Genomic DNA, 20355 nt, shown 5'->3' with positions numbered 1-20355 from the left:
AAACAGATTCAACATCTAAAATGATAATCCTGCAACGCAGAATCAAGAAAGGTTATATGTACGACATAAAAATAGTGGTTGGAAGAAAGAAATTAACACCATTTTTTCCTTATATGTGACTTTGAATTAACAGCGCAAAACAAAAACAAAGACTTGTTTCTGACATATTCACAACTGGGCCAAAACAATCTTTTTTTTTTTTTTTTTGTGTGTGACATTTTTTCCCCATTTATCAAAATAATTACAAAGACCCCTAAACATTCCTCGTTCTCTAATAAATCTATTACCAATGGAGTAATAATTTAACACATAACATCAACAAAATAAAACGAATTGTCATGAACCTCATCACAAAGTCTCCGGTGAGACTCAATGTGGTTTGTTAACATTCCTATGTTGGCCAAGAAAAAGAAAATTTACTCCACTGTCACCTCCACTTTGACCTCTGTGCCATCCTCAGGTAATAGTTTTTGTTTGTTTTTTTAATAAGCACAAACACACACATAACCGCACATAAAGACACACACAGTGGGTGGGTGTGTGTGTGTGTCTGTGTGTGTCCTGCATGTTTCCACAGGACCACATTCAGAAAATGGCTTCATTGTTCCTGTAGATACCACATTATTACGAACCAAAAGAATTAAAGAAGAAAAAAAACAAAAAACAAATACCACATTTGCAATGAAAAAAGGAGAGCAAAAAAGGATATTCAGAGCAAGCTATGGTGATAGTGATAAGAGAAGAGAGAAACTGAAAGACAGAGCAAACATTCTTCAGAGTGCAATAACTACGACTCCCCCACCAAAAAATGGGATAAAAAAAAAAAAAAATTCATTCATAACAGGTTCTTTGGCTGTTGACTCCATCTCTCTTATCCAATGACAGGGGAGAGGTGGGGCAAAAAAAAAAAAAAGGTGGTGCCAAGACCAATTCAACCTATCAATCACAGCAATCAACCGGGACCTGTATGTAAATGAAACTACAAGGTTACACTGAGGTGAAACATCCCGTCGTAAAGAAGTGATGAAGTTTGGAAACTGTCGAGGAACAGTGTAGTGTTTTGAGTGATAGGTTTTAAGGGGGGGGGGGGGTCAGAAGGTCGACACCCTCCACACTGTAATCTTTCTCTCCTTTCTTTCAAACATACAAAGCTCGATTAGCCACAAGCGTGAATCTGCGGCGGCAAAAAGACGAGGATGGGTGGGCGAAAAAAAAAAAAGGGAGAAAAAGAGGGAGGGAGAAAGAGACGGATGATGAGTGGACGTGGTGGGTGCAGTGGGGACGGCTCCCTCTGCTGGTTGGAGGAGTGCGAGGCGGGCCCACGTTGCCTGGGAACGCCTGACTCATGGCTCAGTTCAGCACTGCTCGCAGTTTACTGGGCGTGGCCGGGGGGGGGAGGGCGGGTTCCTTTTACGGGCCCGCGTTCTGGCTCAGTCTGTGTCCGAGTCGGACGAGTCCTCTGAACTCGAACCGCTGCTGCTGCTCTCCGATTTGTTCTCCTTGTCCTCCGCCTCCTCTTCCTCGTCATCCTCCTCATTCTGGGGGGGAAAAAAAGACAGGGCCGATAAAAAAAACATTCACGTGAAAGAATGACAGTTACCAACAATAAACCATTATTTGAAAGTAAGCACTACAACATATTTACTACTGTGTCAGGACTGAATGGGTTTAAACAGTATTTAAGTCCATATGCTGAAATACACCTAAGAAACAGCAGGAGGTTCTTCACATCATAAGATTGGGGTGGTTTCTTTAATAGCCAACGGCCACAATAATCATGCCAAAACCAAACGAGCCAAAACCACACCCCAGTTTAGGCGCAAATTTCTTTCTCTTTTTTTTAATTCCCCCTTCATCTAACTGAAAGTATTCAGAAAACGTTGCCAGTAGGTTTTGGCTGTGAGGCAGACTGAGTAGCGGCGATCACGCCATTTAAACTCACGTCATCGTCGTCATCATCCTCTTCCTCCTCACTGTCGTCTGCGCTGGATGACTCATCCTCAGACTCCTTCTCCTCTTCATCATCTTCGTCGTCATCATCAGCTTCATCCTCCGATTCCTACAGGTTAAGGGTTGTCCAGTTACAAACGGATGCTCCCCATTATAGCTATGCGTGCTGACATGAACAGTCACTATATTGCTGGTAAGTGTTAAGATCGTGTTTCGATTATGACGCATTCGTAGACGCTCACCGATTTCTTTGCGGCTTTGGCTTTCATCTTCGCGTTGGGGCCTCCCGGTTTCGCCACATTCTTTCTTTTCTAAAAGGGGGGGGGGGGGGAGCATTCCTGATGTTATTTGTGTCCTTTTTACACAGGCTTATTCCGATTAAGGAAGTTATATTAAAATACTAAACGCCAGTGAAGGACTGACTTACGTTTGTGTTGTATTCTTTATAGGTCGCCCTCTCCTGTGACGTCAAGCTCTGCAAGTTCCGGAAATGTCCAAATCAGTGAACCACGTACAAACACGCATATCTGACAAACATCGAACTATACGTACGCACACGTGTTAATGTGTGGCTACTTTTGAACGTTAGAAAGGAAATGAAGTCGTACCGCGAGCCACTGCTCCAGCTGGACTTTGTATTGTTTCTGCTTCTCCTCGGCAATCATCTTGTATCGGTCCTTCTCCTTCTGCGGGAGGCGCTGCCAGCGCCCGCCGATCTCCGCCATGCGCTCCTTCATAGGGAGGTGGTTGAGCTCGCCGTTGGACAGCATCTCCTGCGAGAACTTCTGATAGCCGTTCCTGCAGGACGAGAGGGAGGAGGGTCAGGAGGGAGGGGCTTGGGGGCGGGGGATGTAAAAAGAGGTGACGTCTCTGCTGATGTTGTGATATATGGAAAAGGACACTCACGACGGGGGCTTCTTGGGTTCACCGTCGAATTTGACCTTTTTGCCCGTGGTGACTGCGGCGATGGTCACGGGGGAACGCATCTCACTCAGATCTCTCTGAAGGGGGGGGGGGGGGGGGGGGGGGGGGTTGGGGGGATTGGTGGCGAGAGAGAAAGCATATTAGACCAAAAAAAAAAAGCCAAATAGACAAACAGGACTGTGAGCTGGCACTGGTTGGTACTTAAGGTGACAATAACGAAAGTTAAGGACCAGGGTGGTCCTCAGAAAAACAGATCCTTTGGATGCCCTTCCCATTCCCCTTCCTATGCTTCTGTGTCCCTTCGTTTGGAAGGTGCAGGCTTAGAGCCAACCCCAGGGAGATGAGTGTGAGAACTCACATCGTATCTCTTCTGGTCCTCCGCCGCTTTCTTAATCCAGACTATCTTCTCCTTCTTCTCCATTGTGTTCCACGTGGCCTCCATCGCTTTCTGAGCCTTCTGTCTATCATTCTGACAAAGAGAAAGAGAGAGAGAGAGAGAGATAGATGAGCCTTATTTTAGCTGTCAGCAGAAATGTGAGGAAAATATGGATGTGTTATTAAGTATTGCTCTGAATGAGCTTGCGTCTTTTTCCCGTGTGCGTGTCGGACGTCGTACCTTAAACTTGACCAGATAGTCTCCTATGACGCTCTGTTGCCAGATTTCCTGAGCTGTTTTGGGTCTTTCTGGCAGTTTGCTCTTCTCCTGCTGCATTGCAGCCTCCTCCTTCAGCACGGCCTCCAAGTTCCTGTACTTCACCTATAGGATTGCAAAGCTGTCAGTCAAGTTCCTATACTTCACCTATAGGATTGCAAAGCTGTCAGTCACTTATGAATGGACCATACGCCAAGTTGTGCGCGTGTGTGTGTGTGTGTGAACATGAGATCATGAGGACGGATGACTGTGAGTACAAATGCCCAAAAGAGCGAAAAATATATGTATGTACCTACTAGTCATAAAACAGCTTGTGAGAGTGTATGAGTCAAAATGATTGAACATTTCAGTGCGTTTTGACTTCACCACTCAAAAATGCCTGCTTCACTTCAGCGTGTTCGTTCTAACCCTTGAGTGCGTAACCGTTAATCGTGGACCGTTTGGGAATGAAGAGTAGGAGTAAGACAAGGACCATGGTGAAGTGTGTCGGGCAGTGTCTCACTCACACACACATACACACACACACACACACACACACACACACACCTTCTTCTTCTCGGGGAGCTCCTGCCACATGCGGGCCAGCTGTCGGGTCAGCTCGCTGTCGGAGAGCTCAGGCCTCTCCTGCTGCAACTTTGGCCGTTTCTCTTTCAAGAAGATGAACATGGCCGAGATGGGTGGTTTCGACTTCTCCGCGCTGCTCTGTGTGTGTGTGTGTGTGTGTGTGTGTGTGTGGGTGGAGAAGGAAAAAGAGAAATAGAAAGTAAGTTGACAAGAAGGGAACTGTCTCCATTGTGTGTCGTGGGTCTGTGTTTTCTGTGGTGACGCCTGTTTGATTGACAGCTGCACTGACCTTTGATTTCGAGCTCTTCTTTTTGGAGCCGCCCTCCGACTCTAAAAAGATGCCTCCGCTCATCTTTTTAAAGCCCGCCATCTTGTCCTCAGCCAGAATTCGCTGCTGCTCCTCCACAGAGATACTCTGTGACACGAAGAGAGAGTGTGTTACACACACACACACACACACACAAATCCCCTGAGTAAACATACTGGATAAAAATGTTTTAAGAAGTGGTTTGGATAAGAACTTACGCCCAGGTAACGGTTCATTTCAACCTCGAACTCTTTCTTTTTCTGAAAGGGGGGAAAAATGGAAAATGGTTATGGGGAGAATGAGTTAGAGTTGAAAAACTCAAAGTTGTATGGGTGTGTGTGTGTGTGTGTGTGAGTGTGCGCATGTTCTGACCTCTTCGCAGCGTCTTTGGTAGCCGTCTTTTTCGCTCTGTTTGAGGAGTTTCCACTCTTTGCTACACATGACCATGCGCTCTGTACTGGGAACATCTTTCATATTGGACATTAGCTCTGCACAGAACATGGAGTAACCATTCCTGTACCATGCAGACAAAGAGAAAGAGAGAAAGAGACAACAAAGTTAAATTACTATTGAACCACAGAAACAACTTTGAGAGGGAGAAAAGGCAATTTGAATGAAGTGTTCAGATACACAGCAGACACACTGATTCTGACCATGACAATTAGAATCACTTACATTCATTCCCAAGTAGATTGGATTAGAACTGATTTAGTAACAAAAAAAAAATGTTGGGCATCTAAAAACACACACACACACACACACACACACAAACAGTTACTCTGGGTGAAGTGGAGGCTGGAGAACCCTGTACTCACGATGGTGGTTTGTCTGGCCGGCCGTCAAACTTGTCTTTGAGCTGGCGCTCTGCTTTGGTCAGGGTGGATTTGACGATGTCTGTTTCAGTCAGCTTTAACTCTGGGTGCTGCTGGATGAACTCCCGCATGATCTCCTAGGCAACCAGTTAGAAAATACGACAATTCATTCAACAACAAATCCTGGGGGGGGGGGGGGGGTGTGTTCTTCCACGAGAGTAAAACTCATCAGTGGAGTAGCAGCGCGATTCATGACAGCTATTCTCAGTCAACTGTGCAATTACATTGCTGATTTAAAAAGAACACTTTTGACCAGCTCTCCTTGTTCAACAAAAAAACCTGTTTGTTCTCATCTATAAGATCTTCAACGGTACCCATAAAGAACTTTGGGGGCCACAAAAGTTCTCCTAAGTATCGTTTTTCTGAATATTAACTGTTTTCCTCCTGTCGACGTATCCGGGACGCAAAACCATACCGGCAGGTCCTGAAATATGAAATCTAGCCAAAAACAAATGCCGGTCGGAAGACTTCTAAGTAAGCTCAGTTTTGCCAGTTATGCTGATGAGCGACTGTCTCAGTGAAGTGGCGGAGGGCAAAAACCTATAGAAACCGTTACCTCGTACTGTTTGTGTTGTTCCAGTGACTTCTGGATCCACTTCATCCTCTTCTTGTCGGAGAGCTGCGTCCATTGCTTGCCCAGGCTGTCTTTGATGTCTTTGGTCGTCGCCTGGAACGGCAAGGATTTAAGGGTTAAGTTTCGCATGCTTTGGTTGACATTCAAACGCAGTATTGAGAGTGTGTATGTGTTTGAGATGTCTGGTGGCACTAGAGGTTGTTTGTTTACTGTGGAAACCCATTAGAAAGCGCGCGCGCGCGTGTGTGTGTGTGTGTGTGTGTGTGTGAAGAACACGGTGGGCTCTTACGTCGGGGTGTGTTTTGAGAAAGGCTTTCTTTTCGTGGTTGTACCACAGCTGCTGGGGAGTTTTGGGTTTCTCTGGTATGTTGGATCCCTTCTTACTCATATTCTCGACCAGGTCTGGATGGTCCTCCCTGACAACACAGGAAGCACCACAACAATTCAGGCCTCGACACAAACCGCACCAAGACGAGATCGCCCGTCTTCAATCGAACGGGCAACACGTGAAGTCTCGCGCTTAAATAACTTTGTAAAATGCTCTTACTTGAACTTCATCATGTTGACTTCAAAAGTCCCTTTGTCTCTCTGAAAGTCCTGCACGTATTTTGCCTGTCGACAAAGAAAATTTCGATCAATACAAGGTATAAAGAAACGATAGGTTCAATCTCGTTTCACTCGGAACGCTGTTTTATTTCACGCGCGACAGGAAAATATCAATGCTTTCAGCTGTTGTAGGGTACTTCCCTCTGTGACAATGTGTATTTCTGCCAGTGTTAACATAGGTGAGAACTACCATACACACAGAAACAAAAGCGGAGCGTAAAAAAAACAAAAAAAAAACAAAGTGTCGTAGACTTTTCAGGTGTAATCTCAGCGGCTGTGCACTTCTGTTCACACGCTCACCTTCTTTCGCTCTGGGAGCTCCTTGTACTTTTTGGAGAGGATCTTGGTGAGGTCCAGGTTGCTCATTTCTGGGTGAAGTTTAGCGTACTTTGCCCTCTTTTCCATGAAAAAACGGAAATATGGCGTCAGGGGCTTTTTGGGGAAATCCGGATGTTTCTGAAAACACAAAGGAATAGGTTTTTTTTTATGAATATGGAGTGCAAGAAGATCCAGTGTGGAAAACCAGGCGAACCTGTGTTTGCTGAACTCAGTTTGAAGGAAAAACTGAGGCATCGTTGCATCATAAGTTTAGTTTATATGTCAGCCTACCTTCAGTTTCTTCCCTTTGTAAGGATTCTTTATGTAGTCTTGTGCATCGATGATCAGTTCGGTTAGCGTGCGAAATTTACGGATCTAAACAGGAGAAGACAACAGAGAATGACTTCATCATTCTACAGTGGCATCAGAGACAGTCAAAATACTGAACGAAAAGGGACCCTGAAACAAGAATCAAACCTTCATTTACATGTGACGGTATTTGATAGCACATACAGATCAAAACGGTCCAACAATTATTTATTTAACTCTTTAACATATTTTCCTATTTCCTTGAATCAAAGTGTGACACATATCATGGATAGTGACTGTTCCAGCAGAATATTTCTCAGTCTCTAGTCAGAGCAGACAAACAGAACACCCTACGCATCAATTCAGAAAACACAGGAATCATTCTGTGGGGAAAAAAAAACAAAAAACAAAACAAATAACAAACAACAACAACAACACAAGGCACCTCTCGTGAAACCTCCTGCCATTTCTGCTTGCACATCTCCGCTGAGTAGTCATTGAAAGCCACTTTCTCCCAGTTCAGATGAGACTCTGAGGTCTTGTACTTGGCGTGGTCCTTTTCCGGAAGATTCCCCTTCATGGCATCCAGCAGTTTCAGCAAGTCGTCCTGAGCCCAGACTACATCAGCACAAACAATCAAGTTTATATGTGAACTTACAGGAGTGAACACACACACACACACACTAACATGATACAAAATTAGACAAGGGGATGATCTTTATAAATGCACTTTCCTCTGGGTTATGTGACATATCTTGAATACATATATTTACATAATACATAACACATAATACAAATTCAATAACACATTTAAAACATATTTTCTTACCTTGGTCTTTAGTGGAGGACTCCATTTCTCCATTCATTATTTTCACACGATTTTGCCTGAGGATATGAGTGAATAACTAATTAATCTCTTGTTATGCACGGGTTGTGGAGTACTAAAAAGCACCCTCTTCAGCCTTCTTTATTTGTTCAGACTGTAACAATTCATATCCTATTTTTTTTTTTTTTTTTAGGGTTGCCTAAAATCAAGGGACTCTAAAGCACTGGACAAAGAAAAACACCGAGAGATAACTCTTTAGTTTATTTGAGCCCTACGAATACTGGTGAAACTGAAAAAAAAGAAAAAAAGAAATCAATTGGCTAATTCGACTGATTTAAATTACGTTACTTATAAAAGAACGCTAAATGACCATTTTATCATCGTAAACAGGGGCAGATTAAACATTACGTGATGTGTAACGTCATTAGGAGAAAATATCTAAACTGATTTATGACAATCCAGGTTTGTCGACGACATAAATTCAAACGATGCGAGTAATCTGCGATTGTGACAATTCCTCTGGACGCAAAGTGTGGAATTAAAATCCGGGCCGACATATTATAGTTGATGTTCATTACACCGCCCCTAAACCGTTTACGCTACATCGTGAGACATAGCCCATTGCTTGTGACGGTTTCAAATCTCAAATAACTCTGCAGTCAGCAGCGTCCATGGGCGGCGATCCATCTAATCTCCATTTTTTGTCAACTGGTGTAGAGCTGGCAAAGGTTTTAAACGTTCCTAACTGTTCTATGCGCATTCGTGGCGACCATTTCGCCTATCTGTAGGTTGTCGCTTCGAATGGAGGATATTTTCGGGAGGAATGGATACTGGGAGGTACCACGGAAGGAGGAAGCGAGCATTTGGACGACAAGCTGCTGTAGGCAACCAGCTGACCACGGACGGGGATCTGCTTTCGGTCTCCGTCGAAGGGGGAAAAGGTGGCCAGGGAACATGACTACAGAGTGCACCACTCGACTCAGCCTCACAACCAAATGGGGCGCGGATCTAGCTTCCGCCATGGAGGTCTTCTATCGCCCCCGAATAATTGAACGACAATTTCATGGAGCGAAAGAAAAATCCTTTCACTCCGATGAAATGGCCGCGGTTGTGGCAATTTAATAAGAACTGGAACATCTCAATGTTGTTTTGCATGCATGTACGGGTTGATTTAAAATGGCAAGGACATTTCCAGAGCGAGGCGTTTCCGTAGGTGAATGTTTAATGGCGACGTTCTCCCCTAGCCTCAGCTCTTATCCAGCCTGACTGGTATTTAACAAGAGCCTTTGTATGAAATGTTTCACGTCGAAAAGCAAAGATTAAGGGGAAACGCCGGTGGTCAGTGTTTAGTCTAGTTTAACAGCCATTTTAGCCAAAAGAAAACTTGTTTAAATTTGCTGCTTACGGAGGCATGCAAAAAATCGAAAAATCTTAACATTTTGGTAATGTTGTAGTTGTCTTTTTCCGCAGAGATCGACTTACGTTACAACTGCAAAATGTGAAAACGTTTCCGTGTAAACGTTGCTACAAAATACACCATAAAGATAACATTAAAATGTGCTTTCTGCGTGATTAACCTCACAAAAACACGCTAACTTTGCTGCCATAGCCGCTTTACCCGCTTTAAATTGGATACCACGTTATCGAAGCGTGGAGACTCATGATGGAAACCCTCAGAAACCATGGCTGGGTCGTTCATAATCAGCAATTTGTTTCAATTATTTAATACTAACATAGAACAGCAAAATTTGTTCATGAACTGTAGTAGGATATCAGAAAACACTAAGAACAGCTTAGTGCAGCGACCTAAGCACTGACCTATAGCAAGCTGGATAAAACTAGCTCCGACTCTACACCAAGGGCGACTGGACCCGCAAACTTACAAAAACAGCAAAACAATAAATAGTTGATATATCTACATATATACATGTATGTAAATGAAGCAGATAGACTATATTAATGGTTAAAAGACGTTGGACTCACCGTTAAAACTCGTCCGTTTAGCCTCGACTTTCAGATGACGAGGAATACGGGGTGAAAAGAGGTGTTGTAGCCGTATGGCGGCGGATTGGTAGTTGGGTCTTCAAAAGCTTGTACAGAAAGAAGAAAGAAAATTTTAAATTAATTCGTGAACTGCTACAAATAAACACCCGTGCTGTTAGAACGATCTCTAACACGGAAAACTGCGTAAAATTTAACGCTCGCCGACTCGAGAGTTGCAAGTTTTCGCCTCAGTAAAGGAAAAAATCTAATATCCGAGACAGAGAACAGTGCACTGGCGTGACGACTGTTCTAGAGCCGCCATGCTACAGCCGTGCGTGGTGCGGGGCTGATTCAACCGAGTGTGGTTGTTAGTTGGCAGCAGCCTACACTAAACGAGAAAAACGAGCTCAAAAAAGCGTGAGCCGTTGTTCGAAACTTACCAGGTTTGTCCCTGAACCACTGGTAACTAATCAGCTGAAAGGCGTGTGTTCTCGAACTTGACTCTGACGGTTCTTAGTCGGACGCCAGAGAGGACTAACCCACACGGTGAGATATTATACCGAGCTCCCTGATGGCTAACCAGAGGCGGCTGGTTCTTCCTCCAACAACCTCATGGACGGCGCGGAAATGTAGACAACCATATGGACTTTCATTCGCAACCACAACGTTCTCAGTATGATTTCAGAACAATTGGTAAGGCACTGCAATGAAAACCTACTGAAAAATTCTAATTCAGATCTCTATTGATAGCTTAATATTTTTTCGACTTAACAGATGGAGAATTTCTGGAAAAGCGATCTCAGAATGTACTGTATTCTGCCTCAGTCAGTGTGGGTTAAGCGATGCATTTTTTAAAATTTACCCCCAAATAAAAATAAAACAAACTAGACGTAAACAACAGGCATCGTTTTTTGGTCAAGCGTCGCCAGGTTTTTTTCAAGGTTTGTTATCAAACGGTTGATTAACTGAAAGCAGGAGGCGGTGGTGTAACCTACCTGTCGCTGCGTGTGTGGAACTGCTTGTGGAACAAGGGGAGGGTTGAATGTTAGCCAGCACTGCGCCGCCAGTCCAGGGCACGGGAGCTCCAGTCCCCGCAGAGATGGGTGAAACTTCCCCCGCCTCCATCTCTCTCTCGCTCTCTCCTTCCAGTGAGCGCGCAGCTCTCTCGATCCGACCATTTCTCTTTCCAAAGAGACATCCGCATTTTCGATCTCTCCCCCGCTGCCGCTCGCATCACGCACTGTCGCTGCGATTTGCCCCATTTGGATTTCTCTCAGAGCCGCTGTTTCAAGCTAACGATGCACCAGCAGTTTAATAAGCTGAATGTTGATGAATTTACTGTACTGTTACGTTCTGTGCTTGCCGACTTTAATAACTGACTTAAAAACGTGTCTCCATCTAAACAATGTTAATAAAATGAACGATGATAAAACAAAGTTAATTCTGAGTTCCAGTGTGAATCTTTTTTTAAATGTGAAAGTGAAAAAAATAACATCTTGAAATTATGTGCACCCGCTGTGTTGACAGATATCCGAAAGCAAGCGAAACAAGGACTGATAACATTCCAGCAATTATAATCCATGGATATAGTTTTGTCACTATTTCGGTCTTTTGACAAAGTCTATGTGACAGCTTCATCTTTATTCGTCATGTAATATCTTTCAACTCCACCTTGTCTGTTTGTGGGCGTTACCTACGCTGTCCAATCAAGGCGCACTGAATCGGTGAAAACAAATGATTTTCCAATGAGCACCCTGCTTCGTTAGAGCATCGGTAGAGTGACTCCAGCAGTAGTCTGCTACATAGGCTGTCACAGCTCTTGACGAAAGAAGTACCTACGGAAAACATCTAAGAAAACTTGGGGACTTTTTTTTTGGAATTGACTTGTTCATTTGAGTGAGAGTGCATCTGCATTCCTTAAAACTGTCAATTTGTGAAATTACCGATTATTCTGTTTAAATACTGAAAAATACTTACGGTCCCTACATCTTGTAGTAAAGGTCTCTTGACCAAGAATTGCTTGCACTGGGTACTTAAATAATTTTAATGATTTAAGATAGATGATGTTCACAATTTAAACATGATCGCACACAGTGATATTACAAACAAAGCAAATGTACATTCATCCCAATCCAGTCAATTATAATGATAAGTTACAGACTTGTCAAAAACATGATTCTAGTCGTAAAACAACTCATGGTCCTCTGTATTTATGGATATGGATCTTTCCTTGAAATTGACTGTCGTAGCAAGAACTTCATTCAGACAAAGATTAATTGTCACTTTCAATAGCAGTCACATCATACACTGATAATGATATAAGCTTATAAATCAGTTTGCATACAACTCAAACATTGCTGTTCCTTTCTGGCTTAAATCTGAGTCACACACTTTCTCATAGCTATGGATTATGGCTATAGCATCCAGGTCAAAATAACACAGAACGAAAGCACATGTATCCATCAAAAAAGACAAAATGAACGCCACGTGCACACATTTAAAGATAACTAAAGTAAAGTAACTAAAGACCCATAATAAATGAGAAGACATGAAAAGAAAGGGCAAAGTACTGTAATGTTCCCGCAACAGTTGGCTGATAAAATGTCACTTGAAGGCACAAGTATTTGATTCATTGTATAGTTAAGAAATACCTATGGAATATGAAAGACTGATTGAAGCATAACAATAGCAGAGGCCGGACAGTAAAAAACAACAACAACAACAACAATACTATGGGGTTAAAATTATACCTGAGAGAGTTTGCGAGGCACGACATACGATTACAAAATACTTGAATGTACAAAACTGTAAAAAAAAAAAAAATAGACTGCTTGTGGTTTTTTTATTGTATGATCAGTTAATAATTGTAGATTGGCACAGATTGGCAATAAAGCATAGCTTCTCATTCCGAGAGTTTCTGAAAGGTGAAAGGTCATTTTCAGGTATCTATGGAAGCGGCGTCTCGTCGTACACATCTGTTCCTGGCTCCTCCTCGAATGTCACTTTTGCATCATCTGCATCAAGCTGCAATGAGATATGATGCAAACACACACACACACACACACACACACAATATATATATATATATGTATAAATATCAGATGAAATACCTGAGCTTTGCAATACTGGTCCAGTTTCAAAGTAAGCCATTATTTATTTATTTCAGTGCTAATTCCTTAGCCATCAGCTCTTTGATGAAATGATTAGTTTAAACAGAGTGTAGTAGTACTTTCTGGCTGCTCTGTTGTGCTCTATTAAAATATTATATGGATGATGGCTTACGTGTTGATTGTGCAAAAGGCGTTTAGAGTTGAGATGCCACTGAACTAGATTTTTCATAGCACTGTGTAGTGGGTAGATCTGTTTTATTTGAACAGCTAAGCACAATGAATTCAAAATGTTGCAGAAGGTGTACCTGTAAAATGTGGTGAATACTCACGTATATAACCACACATATATTTCGGTCAAACAGATATGTTGGCTTTAAGTCATGTTAAGTTTGCAAAGTCAAATCATCCACGCGCGTGAATGTGTGAACACTTTGCTTGAATACGTCGTAAAGGAAAAAGAAAAGGCCTGGGAAGACTCACGCATTTCATCTCCATGACGGTGAAGAGGCGTCCGGTCATCCCCATGCGAAGGGGGACAGTGAGGATGAGGACGAAGGGGAGGGCGAGGGAGGCGGGGCTGGACTTCACCCCCCACAGAAGCCCCAGACACACGACCTGTATCAAGGTGAACAGGTGCATCCGCATCGTCGGCACCTGGGATGACGGTTCACGCGGAAAGAAGTAGAAAATATTTAGCTGTTCGATCCTATGATTTGGTCCCCCCTTTCATTTCCCCCTTTTTATTTTCCATCACAATTCAGGGTGCGCGGTTATACGTAAAGGTAGTAGCACCCACCCCGCAGCCCCCCCAGTTTAGTGAGGTGGAAGCGGAAGGGACGCGGCTCCTCCAATGCTAGAAGCCAGCCGTGGGATTTTTTAAGACACAAGATGCATTTTTGTCAAGCAATACACCCATTCATAAAAATGTAAGAAATTGAAGGACAAAGAAAGAAAGAAAGAAAACTTATGTGGTTAGAGGAAAGAATAATAGAGCGAAGTCATGCTAACTGTGGTAAAAATGAAAGTCTTTTCAGTGTGGAGTGCTTGAGAGAGAAAAAAAAGAAGACAAACTAAAAGAATAAAGAGAGAGGAGAAGAAAGTAACAAAGAAAGATAGAAAGAGATAGGGACCATACCCTAGTGGCATAGGCGGTAGAGGGGTGGTATTTTTTGGGGGTAATCAGGAGGAGCATACGGTCCCATAGCTGAACTCCACTCAGAGACGTTATTCCCATGTAGAGGAAGATTCCAAACAGGGCAGTCATAGGAATCATCTTCAGGATTGGTTCCATGAGGATGGATATGCCTAGAAAAAAATTCGGAATACTAAACTCAACCCAGAAGTACTAGAACAGGTCATTGAAGACACTAGCTGATCATTTCAGTTAAAGATGCTATCCTTTTCAAGCTGTCTCAAGCCATCAGCTGGAAAAGGTCTTTTTCAGTACCCTACTGTGTGATAGACTCCAGACAGTGTACTCTCAGACAATTCGAAACTTCCATGCAACCAAGCAGAGATTTGTTATGTATCTCATCTCTAGACTTACCAGCAATTGGAGTTCCATTTAAAGAAGGCTACAGGCAACAGCTTTTAAACTAAAGTAATAGCTAGACAAAAAACGTTACTGTTCTCTGTGAACATGAGGGGAGAAATCTTTCTTTCTCCTGCATCACTTACCAACCATGACAGCTACCATAATACCACTGATCCTTTGTTCGATGACCTTCTCAATCTCTGGTTTAGGACCTTTGGTCATGACCGTGAGGGCGTTGGCATGGGTGACGGAACGCACCGTGGCGGCACTCAGCCAGGGGACCCCGAAAATGGAGGCCGCTCCTCCCATAGTGACCAGAAGGAACAGGTCCCAGTGGAACCCTGATCCTTTCACCATCTTACGTTCAGGCTTGCTCACAATCAGCCTGCAGATCAGAGGTCAAAGGTCAATGTACTGAAACAGCGACACTGCCCAACTACAACCAAAACTACAGTTTCCATGAAAAATGAATGCAGATAAATGAACTGTTACAAAATCAACTGAAGTCGCAACCTTGCTAAGTAAGTAATATTGAAATAAATAATATTATAAATAAAATATTATAAACAAAATGATTTAATTTGACTACTCCTCTCTTGCTCGTGGAATTTCATAGAAATGAACGTTGAATTTGAAGTTTCTTGTTACATTTTGCTTCCTGTATGTCCAATTCTACTCCTTCCAGAGACTGGATAATTCCAGATTCCAAGAGGACATTTGACAAATCGGAATTCACCATCAGTTATCATCCAGTTACAGTCCACCCTTGCCATTTAGAGTTCATTTAAAAGTGTACATTTGATATGTAATACAATGGATAGCTCTAAACTGTTTATACCAATGCAGGTAATTCTAGGGGGAAGTCTTATTTATAAGAATATATTTATGTCATTATAAAAATGACCGTTTCCACATTCCACACAATATTCCAGATTCCACACATTACCTTTGGTCCCCTCCCCTCTACAAAAAAAAAAACAAAAAAAAGACCTCCACCCATCCACCCACCAAAATGTCACCCAATCTGGGACACTCACGTGGTGATCTGGGACTCGAGGAAGATGAGGATGAAGACAAGTAGCGCTGGCACCACGCAGGCAAACATCATCCAGATGGGGAATTGCTTCTTCTCGCCCAGTGGGTTAATGAACCAGCCTCTGGCTGAGGTGTTGGACACAGTTAACCCTTTGGGTACCACCAGTTTCTGATCCACAGGAGAGAATATACAATACATTTATCTTGGATCATCACCAATATTGTTGTAAACAAGGGACATTTGAACAGGGGGGGAAGAATTTCAGTAATATGTAAAAATGTGTGAAAGTTTCGGTGGGGTTTTTTTTCCCATCTGCTTTTATTAACGTTCATGTGGGTGTCATGTGAGTAAGTGTGTTGTTTTCTTTAGAATTACACAGTAAGCTTTAGTCAGTGAGCATATGGCACTTCTTTACCTGTGTGTAGGCGTCCTCGATGCTGATGTCTATAGCGATCATGATAAAGATCGCGATGGGGACTCCGAAATCTCCAATCATACGACGGATCTGACGAGAGATGAGAATTCACAAATGAACCACAAATATTCACAAAATAGTCCTTTATTTTGTGTGTGTTGAGAGCCTGTGTTTATTGTTGTGCATGAAGATGAGAGAGGGCGAGAGAAAGAGAGAGAGAGAGAGAGAGAGAGAGAGTGTTTGTGTGTGTGTGTGTGTGTGTGTGTGTGTGTGTGTGTGCGCGCGAGTGTGTATACATGCGCGCATATGGTATTTTCTCCTCACCGGACCAGGCAGAAAGACTCCGTTCTTGAACTGTCGCAGGAAGTAGGCGATGAAGAAGCAGCCAAACATGAGACACATAGAAAGAAGGGCGGTGTTGGGATAGGCTCGCTCACGGTAATGCGTCAGCTCCGTTACATTCCCGTGTTCATCCTCGGCCACTTTTTTCTCCTCCACCAGATGGAAAGGATCGTCGGCCGACTTGTTCAAGTGCTCGTAGTTCAGAATCAGAGGGTGAGCTTGGAAAATCTGAAAGGAGGTGAGCGAGGGGAAGAAGATTGAGGAGAGAAAATGAGAAAGAGCTTAGAGAAAGAAAAGGTGCCGGACGGACGGACGGACGAAATAAAAAATAAGAAGAAGTGTGGTCAGAACGTTTAGGCGGGTGAGGATAAGAAGATAAGGGGACGGAAGTGAATAGAAAAGACAATTCGACGATGAAGTTCCATAAAGAAGCGCAAAAAAATTGTCGGACGGCACATGCCGTTAACCAGAGGTGAGAGAGACTGTGCTGGGATCGGTGGTGAGAGACTGTACTGGGATCGGTGGTGTCGGTGGGATGTTATTACGGGGGGGCGTAATCGCCTCCCCGCCTTTACCCGCATCAGCTTGGCGAACGTCTCGTAGATGAAGATCAGCGAGATCAAGATGGAGAAGATCTCCTGGGTGAAGCGCGAGATGAAGCGGACCAGGAAACTGCCCTCTACGGCCATAATGATCAGGACGATGACTATTAGCCACAATCCCACCCAGCACCGGCCAACGATGTACTCAATGCCGTTGCCATCACAGAACTACAGGAGAAAGAGAGGGAGAGCTCGTTAGCACGTCAGTATTTTTCAGCGCTGTGTCTACCAAAATGTACAGTGTTTTAAGTACTGGCAAACTACGCCTTTTACGCAAAATTGGTAGGTCAGATTCAAACCTTGAACCTTTTTTTTTTTTTCTTAAAGGGGTGGGGCTGGATCCAGAATCCCCACCCTCCACGGGGTTATCTCATTGGTCCCCCGTGTGTTGAACTGACAAACAGGGAGCCAATTTAAGTCTGGCCTAAGAGATGTTGTATCCCTAAAAATCTCAAGGTATAACATTCTTTGCCACGTACACACACACACATACAAACTGTACCTGAAAGAAGGATTCCTCAAACACAAGAAGGGGTCCAGTAAAACCAATGACCAGGATGGGTTGAGCGGCAAACAGGCAGAAAATGATGCCCTGAACACAGGTGGAGATCATCAGCTCAGACACGCCCATCATGTGCTGCGTCTTGTCCGCTGTGGGCGCATGTGCCAGTCGGATCAGAGGTCAAGGGTCAAGGTGGAGACAGAAACGATCACTTAAAACAAATCACTAAAGTAATGATGACTGATTACTGCTGTTTAGCGAATTTTTTTTTTTTGGGGGGTGGGGAGGGGTCATAGCAGGGATTTCTCTTCCGACTGAAAACTTCACAAGTTGACACAGAGCCTCACGAAACTTCATAAGGTGATGTAGAGTGTTATAAACACTTCATAAGGTGATATAGAGTGTTATAAGCACTTCATAAGGTGATGTAGAGTGTTATAAACACTTCATAAGGTGATGTAAAGTGTTATTAAAACTTCATAAGGTGATGTAGAGTGTTCTAAAAACTTCATAAAGTGATGTAGAGTGTTGTAAACACTTCATAAGGTGATGTAGAGTGTTATAAACACATCATAAGGTGATGTAGAGTGTTGTAAAAACTTCATAAGGTGATGTAGAGTGTTGTAAAAACTTCATAAGGCGATGTAGAGTGTTATAAACACGTCATAAGGTGATGTAGAGTGTTGTAAAAACTTCATAAGGTGATGTAGAGTGTTATAAACACTTCATAAGGTGATGTAGAGTGTTATAAACACTTGATAAGGTGATATAGAGTGTTATAAATACGTCATAAGGACATTCTTGTCCTGGCGCATGACCTTCCAGAACGAGGCCTTTTATTTTTTGCTTGGCGCAGGTGTATGTTACTGTTCACACGCTTTATGTGAAAGAAACCTCACCTAACAGTCCACCGAACGTGATGGCGGGAGAAAGAGCGGCGAAATAGATGAAGATGATGGCCGACAGAACCTGGATGTTGAGTCCGTCCGTGTAGTCGCTGAGGTAACGGCGATAACGGCGCTTTATGTCTTTAACCAAACCGCCGAAGGGGTAGCCGGTACGCGCCAGCGGATCCTCGGCCGGCTGTCCCGTCCCCACTGCAGCTAAACAAGAGAAAGAAATAAACAAACAAATTACGACCAATCGTTGAATTATATTGTAAATGTAATACCAAGGTTTAAAAGTAACATTTAGTTACAAAAAAAAAGAAAAAGAAAAGTAAAAAGATAAATCAGAACACACACTTGAAAATGCAAAAGTTCACTTATCTGTAAAGTAACCAAAATTATGATTTTTAAAATGTATTTAATTGTTGCTGTAAATGATTTGTTTTATTGAAATTCTGATCCTTGTGTTCCTGGATTGATATTTGGATCATAGGGTCATCCAGGAAGTAGTTACCGGTTGGCTCACCTTTGGGTCCGCCAATTGCAATGCGTCTGTCCATGGGGCGGAGCCTATTGCGTAACATCCTCTTTTGGAAGCCAATGATTGGCTTAAGCATAGCCTCGTCCTGAATCTCAGTGGGTGGGATTAAGATGCTGCAGTCCATGAAATCAGCCATGGCATTGGTCAGCTCTTTCTCGTTCTGAGCCAAGTATGCCTCCAGAGTAAACACCTGAGTGCGTGAGGGTAGAGGCGATAAAACAGTGAGATGAAATAACTTTGACAAAATAACCTGATGCAAATTTGACAAAAATCTTCCTCAGTCTCACCAGACTGCTAACGAAACGTGTAAGCTCTCTGAACCTATCTCCTTGAATTACCCTTACCTCACATTCATTCAGTTTTAATCTTAAACATGTCTGCAGAACAAGTTGTCAATTATCAGACAAGTTCAGTAGCCAGTTTCATCTGATTTTTCAGCCTTTTCTCTGGTCTTTTATTTCTTCAGATTCGTACCGTGTTTTAATGCACAGAGCATATCGTAGCAAGTCTTTGTAGGTCGACGCAATATATATCCATCTATTCTCTATTCCTTTATCCCTTTATTCCCGTATCCCTTCATCACTCCTCCTCTCTCTCACCCAGTCAGCCATCAGCGCTGCCATGGCGCGCCCGCTCTCGTGGTAAGTCAGGTTCCCCGTCAGAGGTCCCACCAGAATGAAGACAAAGCGAACGGGCACTGGAGCCTCCAGCATGCCCTCCATCACCACAGAGTCCCGCAGACGAACAAACGCCACCGTCGGCTTCTGCAGGAAGTCCACCACGCCTACGCCGAGACGCAAAGAGAAAAGAAAAGAAGAAGAAGAAGAAGAAGACCGAGAGGAAGAATACGAAATTCATGAGCAAACGAACATGAGAGATAGGAGTAAGAAGAAGCAGAAGGAGTCACAGTTGTAATAACGGTCGTGATAGGTCACAGACGTGATCGCAGTCGTAATAGGTCACAGTTGTAACGCGTCACAGTCAGGATTGCAGTCATAATAAATCACAGTTGTGATAACAGCCATAATAAGCTATAATCATGTAATGAATAATAAGAATATAATAGCCGGAATACGTTATTGTTAGAATAACAGTAGCACACTCCCACCTGAGAGAACAATAGAGGCTTCCAAATGGTCAGATGCATCTCTCTGAGAGGATTGGAGAGACCAAAAGATTATTTTCATAGGGAGATAGATAGATAGATAGACAGATAGGTAGATTACAAATATGCATAAATGGATGGATTTATAGTTACCCGCTTGGTAACAGAAAAGGTCTGCAGCTGGATGGCTCCATCGGCGGTTGTAGTGGCTCCTTCAGTCTGGCTATAGAGTAAGAGAGAGATATACAGCAGTTTACAGACATTACAGACAAAATGCTTTCTGACTGATCTGAGAAAAGGCCTCGTTATCATATTCTGTGCCTAGGGCAGCCGTTGTCTAAAGGTTAGAGAATCAGGCTTATGACTGGAGGCTTGCCGGTTCAATTCCCAGGCCCA

General features: G+C 43.2%; 2 protein-coding genes across 4 annotated transcripts in view; both read right to left on the bottom strand.

The window, feature by feature from the left end:
• Nucleotides 1–1051: 1051 nt before the first annotated feature.
• Nucleotides 1052–11046, bottom strand: ubtf (upstream binding transcription factor). The gene is made up of 22 exons (XM_030793764.1): nt 10881–11046; nt 9886–9992; nt 7906–7961; nt 7522–7694; nt 7059–7142; nt 6750–6905; nt 6391–6455; nt 6133–6259; nt 5826–5936; nt 5213–5346; nt 4770–4911; nt 4616–4657; nt 4380–4505; nt 4073–4228; nt 3491–3631; nt 3233–3343; nt 2857–2951; nt 2559–2748; nt 2378–2425; nt 2193–2261; nt 1943–2059; nt 1052–1538 (listed from the first exon to the last, which is right to left on the bottom strand). Exons 3-22 carry the CDS (start codon nt 7940–7942, stop codon nt 1431–1433), a joined length of 2232 nt encoding a protein of 743 aa, XP_030649624.1. The 5' UTR covers nt 7943–7961; nt 9886–9992; nt 10881–11046; the 3' UTR covers nt 1052–1430.
• Nucleotides 11047–11937: 891 nt separating this feature from the next.
• slc4a1a (solute carrier family 4 member 1a (Diego blood group)) overlaps nt 11938–20355 on the bottom strand; it is a 13326-nt gene continuing 4908 nt past the window's right edge. For all 3 annotated transcript variants that reach the window (XM_030793413.1, XM_030793415.1, XM_030793414.1), the window contains 14 exons: nt 20113–20182; nt 19963–20005; nt 19454–19638; nt 18840–19044; nt 18326–18529; nt 17427–17575; nt 16898–17092; nt 16305–16550; nt 15981–16070; nt 15567–15733; nt 14673–14914; nt 14131–14300; nt 13476–13649; nt 11938–12909 (listed from right to left, as the gene is read on the bottom strand). In XM_030793413.1, coding sequence (XP_030649273.1) covers nt 12832–12909; nt 13476–13649; nt 14131–14300; nt 14673–14914; nt 15567–15733; nt 15981–16070; nt 16305–16550; nt 16898–17092; nt 17427–17575; nt 18326–18529; nt 18840–19044; nt 19454–19638; nt 19963–20005; nt 20113–20182 — 2218 coding nt within the window. In that variant the 3' untranslated portion in view covers nt 11938–12831. The remainder of the gene's footprint in view (nt 12910–13475; nt 13650–14130; nt 14301–14672; nt 14915–15566; nt 15734–15980; nt 16071–16304; nt 16551–16897; nt 17093–17426; nt 17576–18325; nt 18530–18839; nt 19045–19453; nt 19639–19962; nt 20006–20112; nt 20183–20355) is intronic.

This window comes from Chanos chanos, chromosome 16, assembly GCF_902362185.1.
Source record: "Chanos chanos chromosome 16, fChaCha1.1, whole genome shotgun sequence".
In the NCBI taxonomy this organism is placed as follows: Eukaryota; Metazoa; Chordata; class Actinopteri; order Gonorynchiformes; family Chanidae; genus Chanos; species Chanos chanos.
This window is presented reverse-complemented; position numbering and strand designations above follow the sequence as displayed.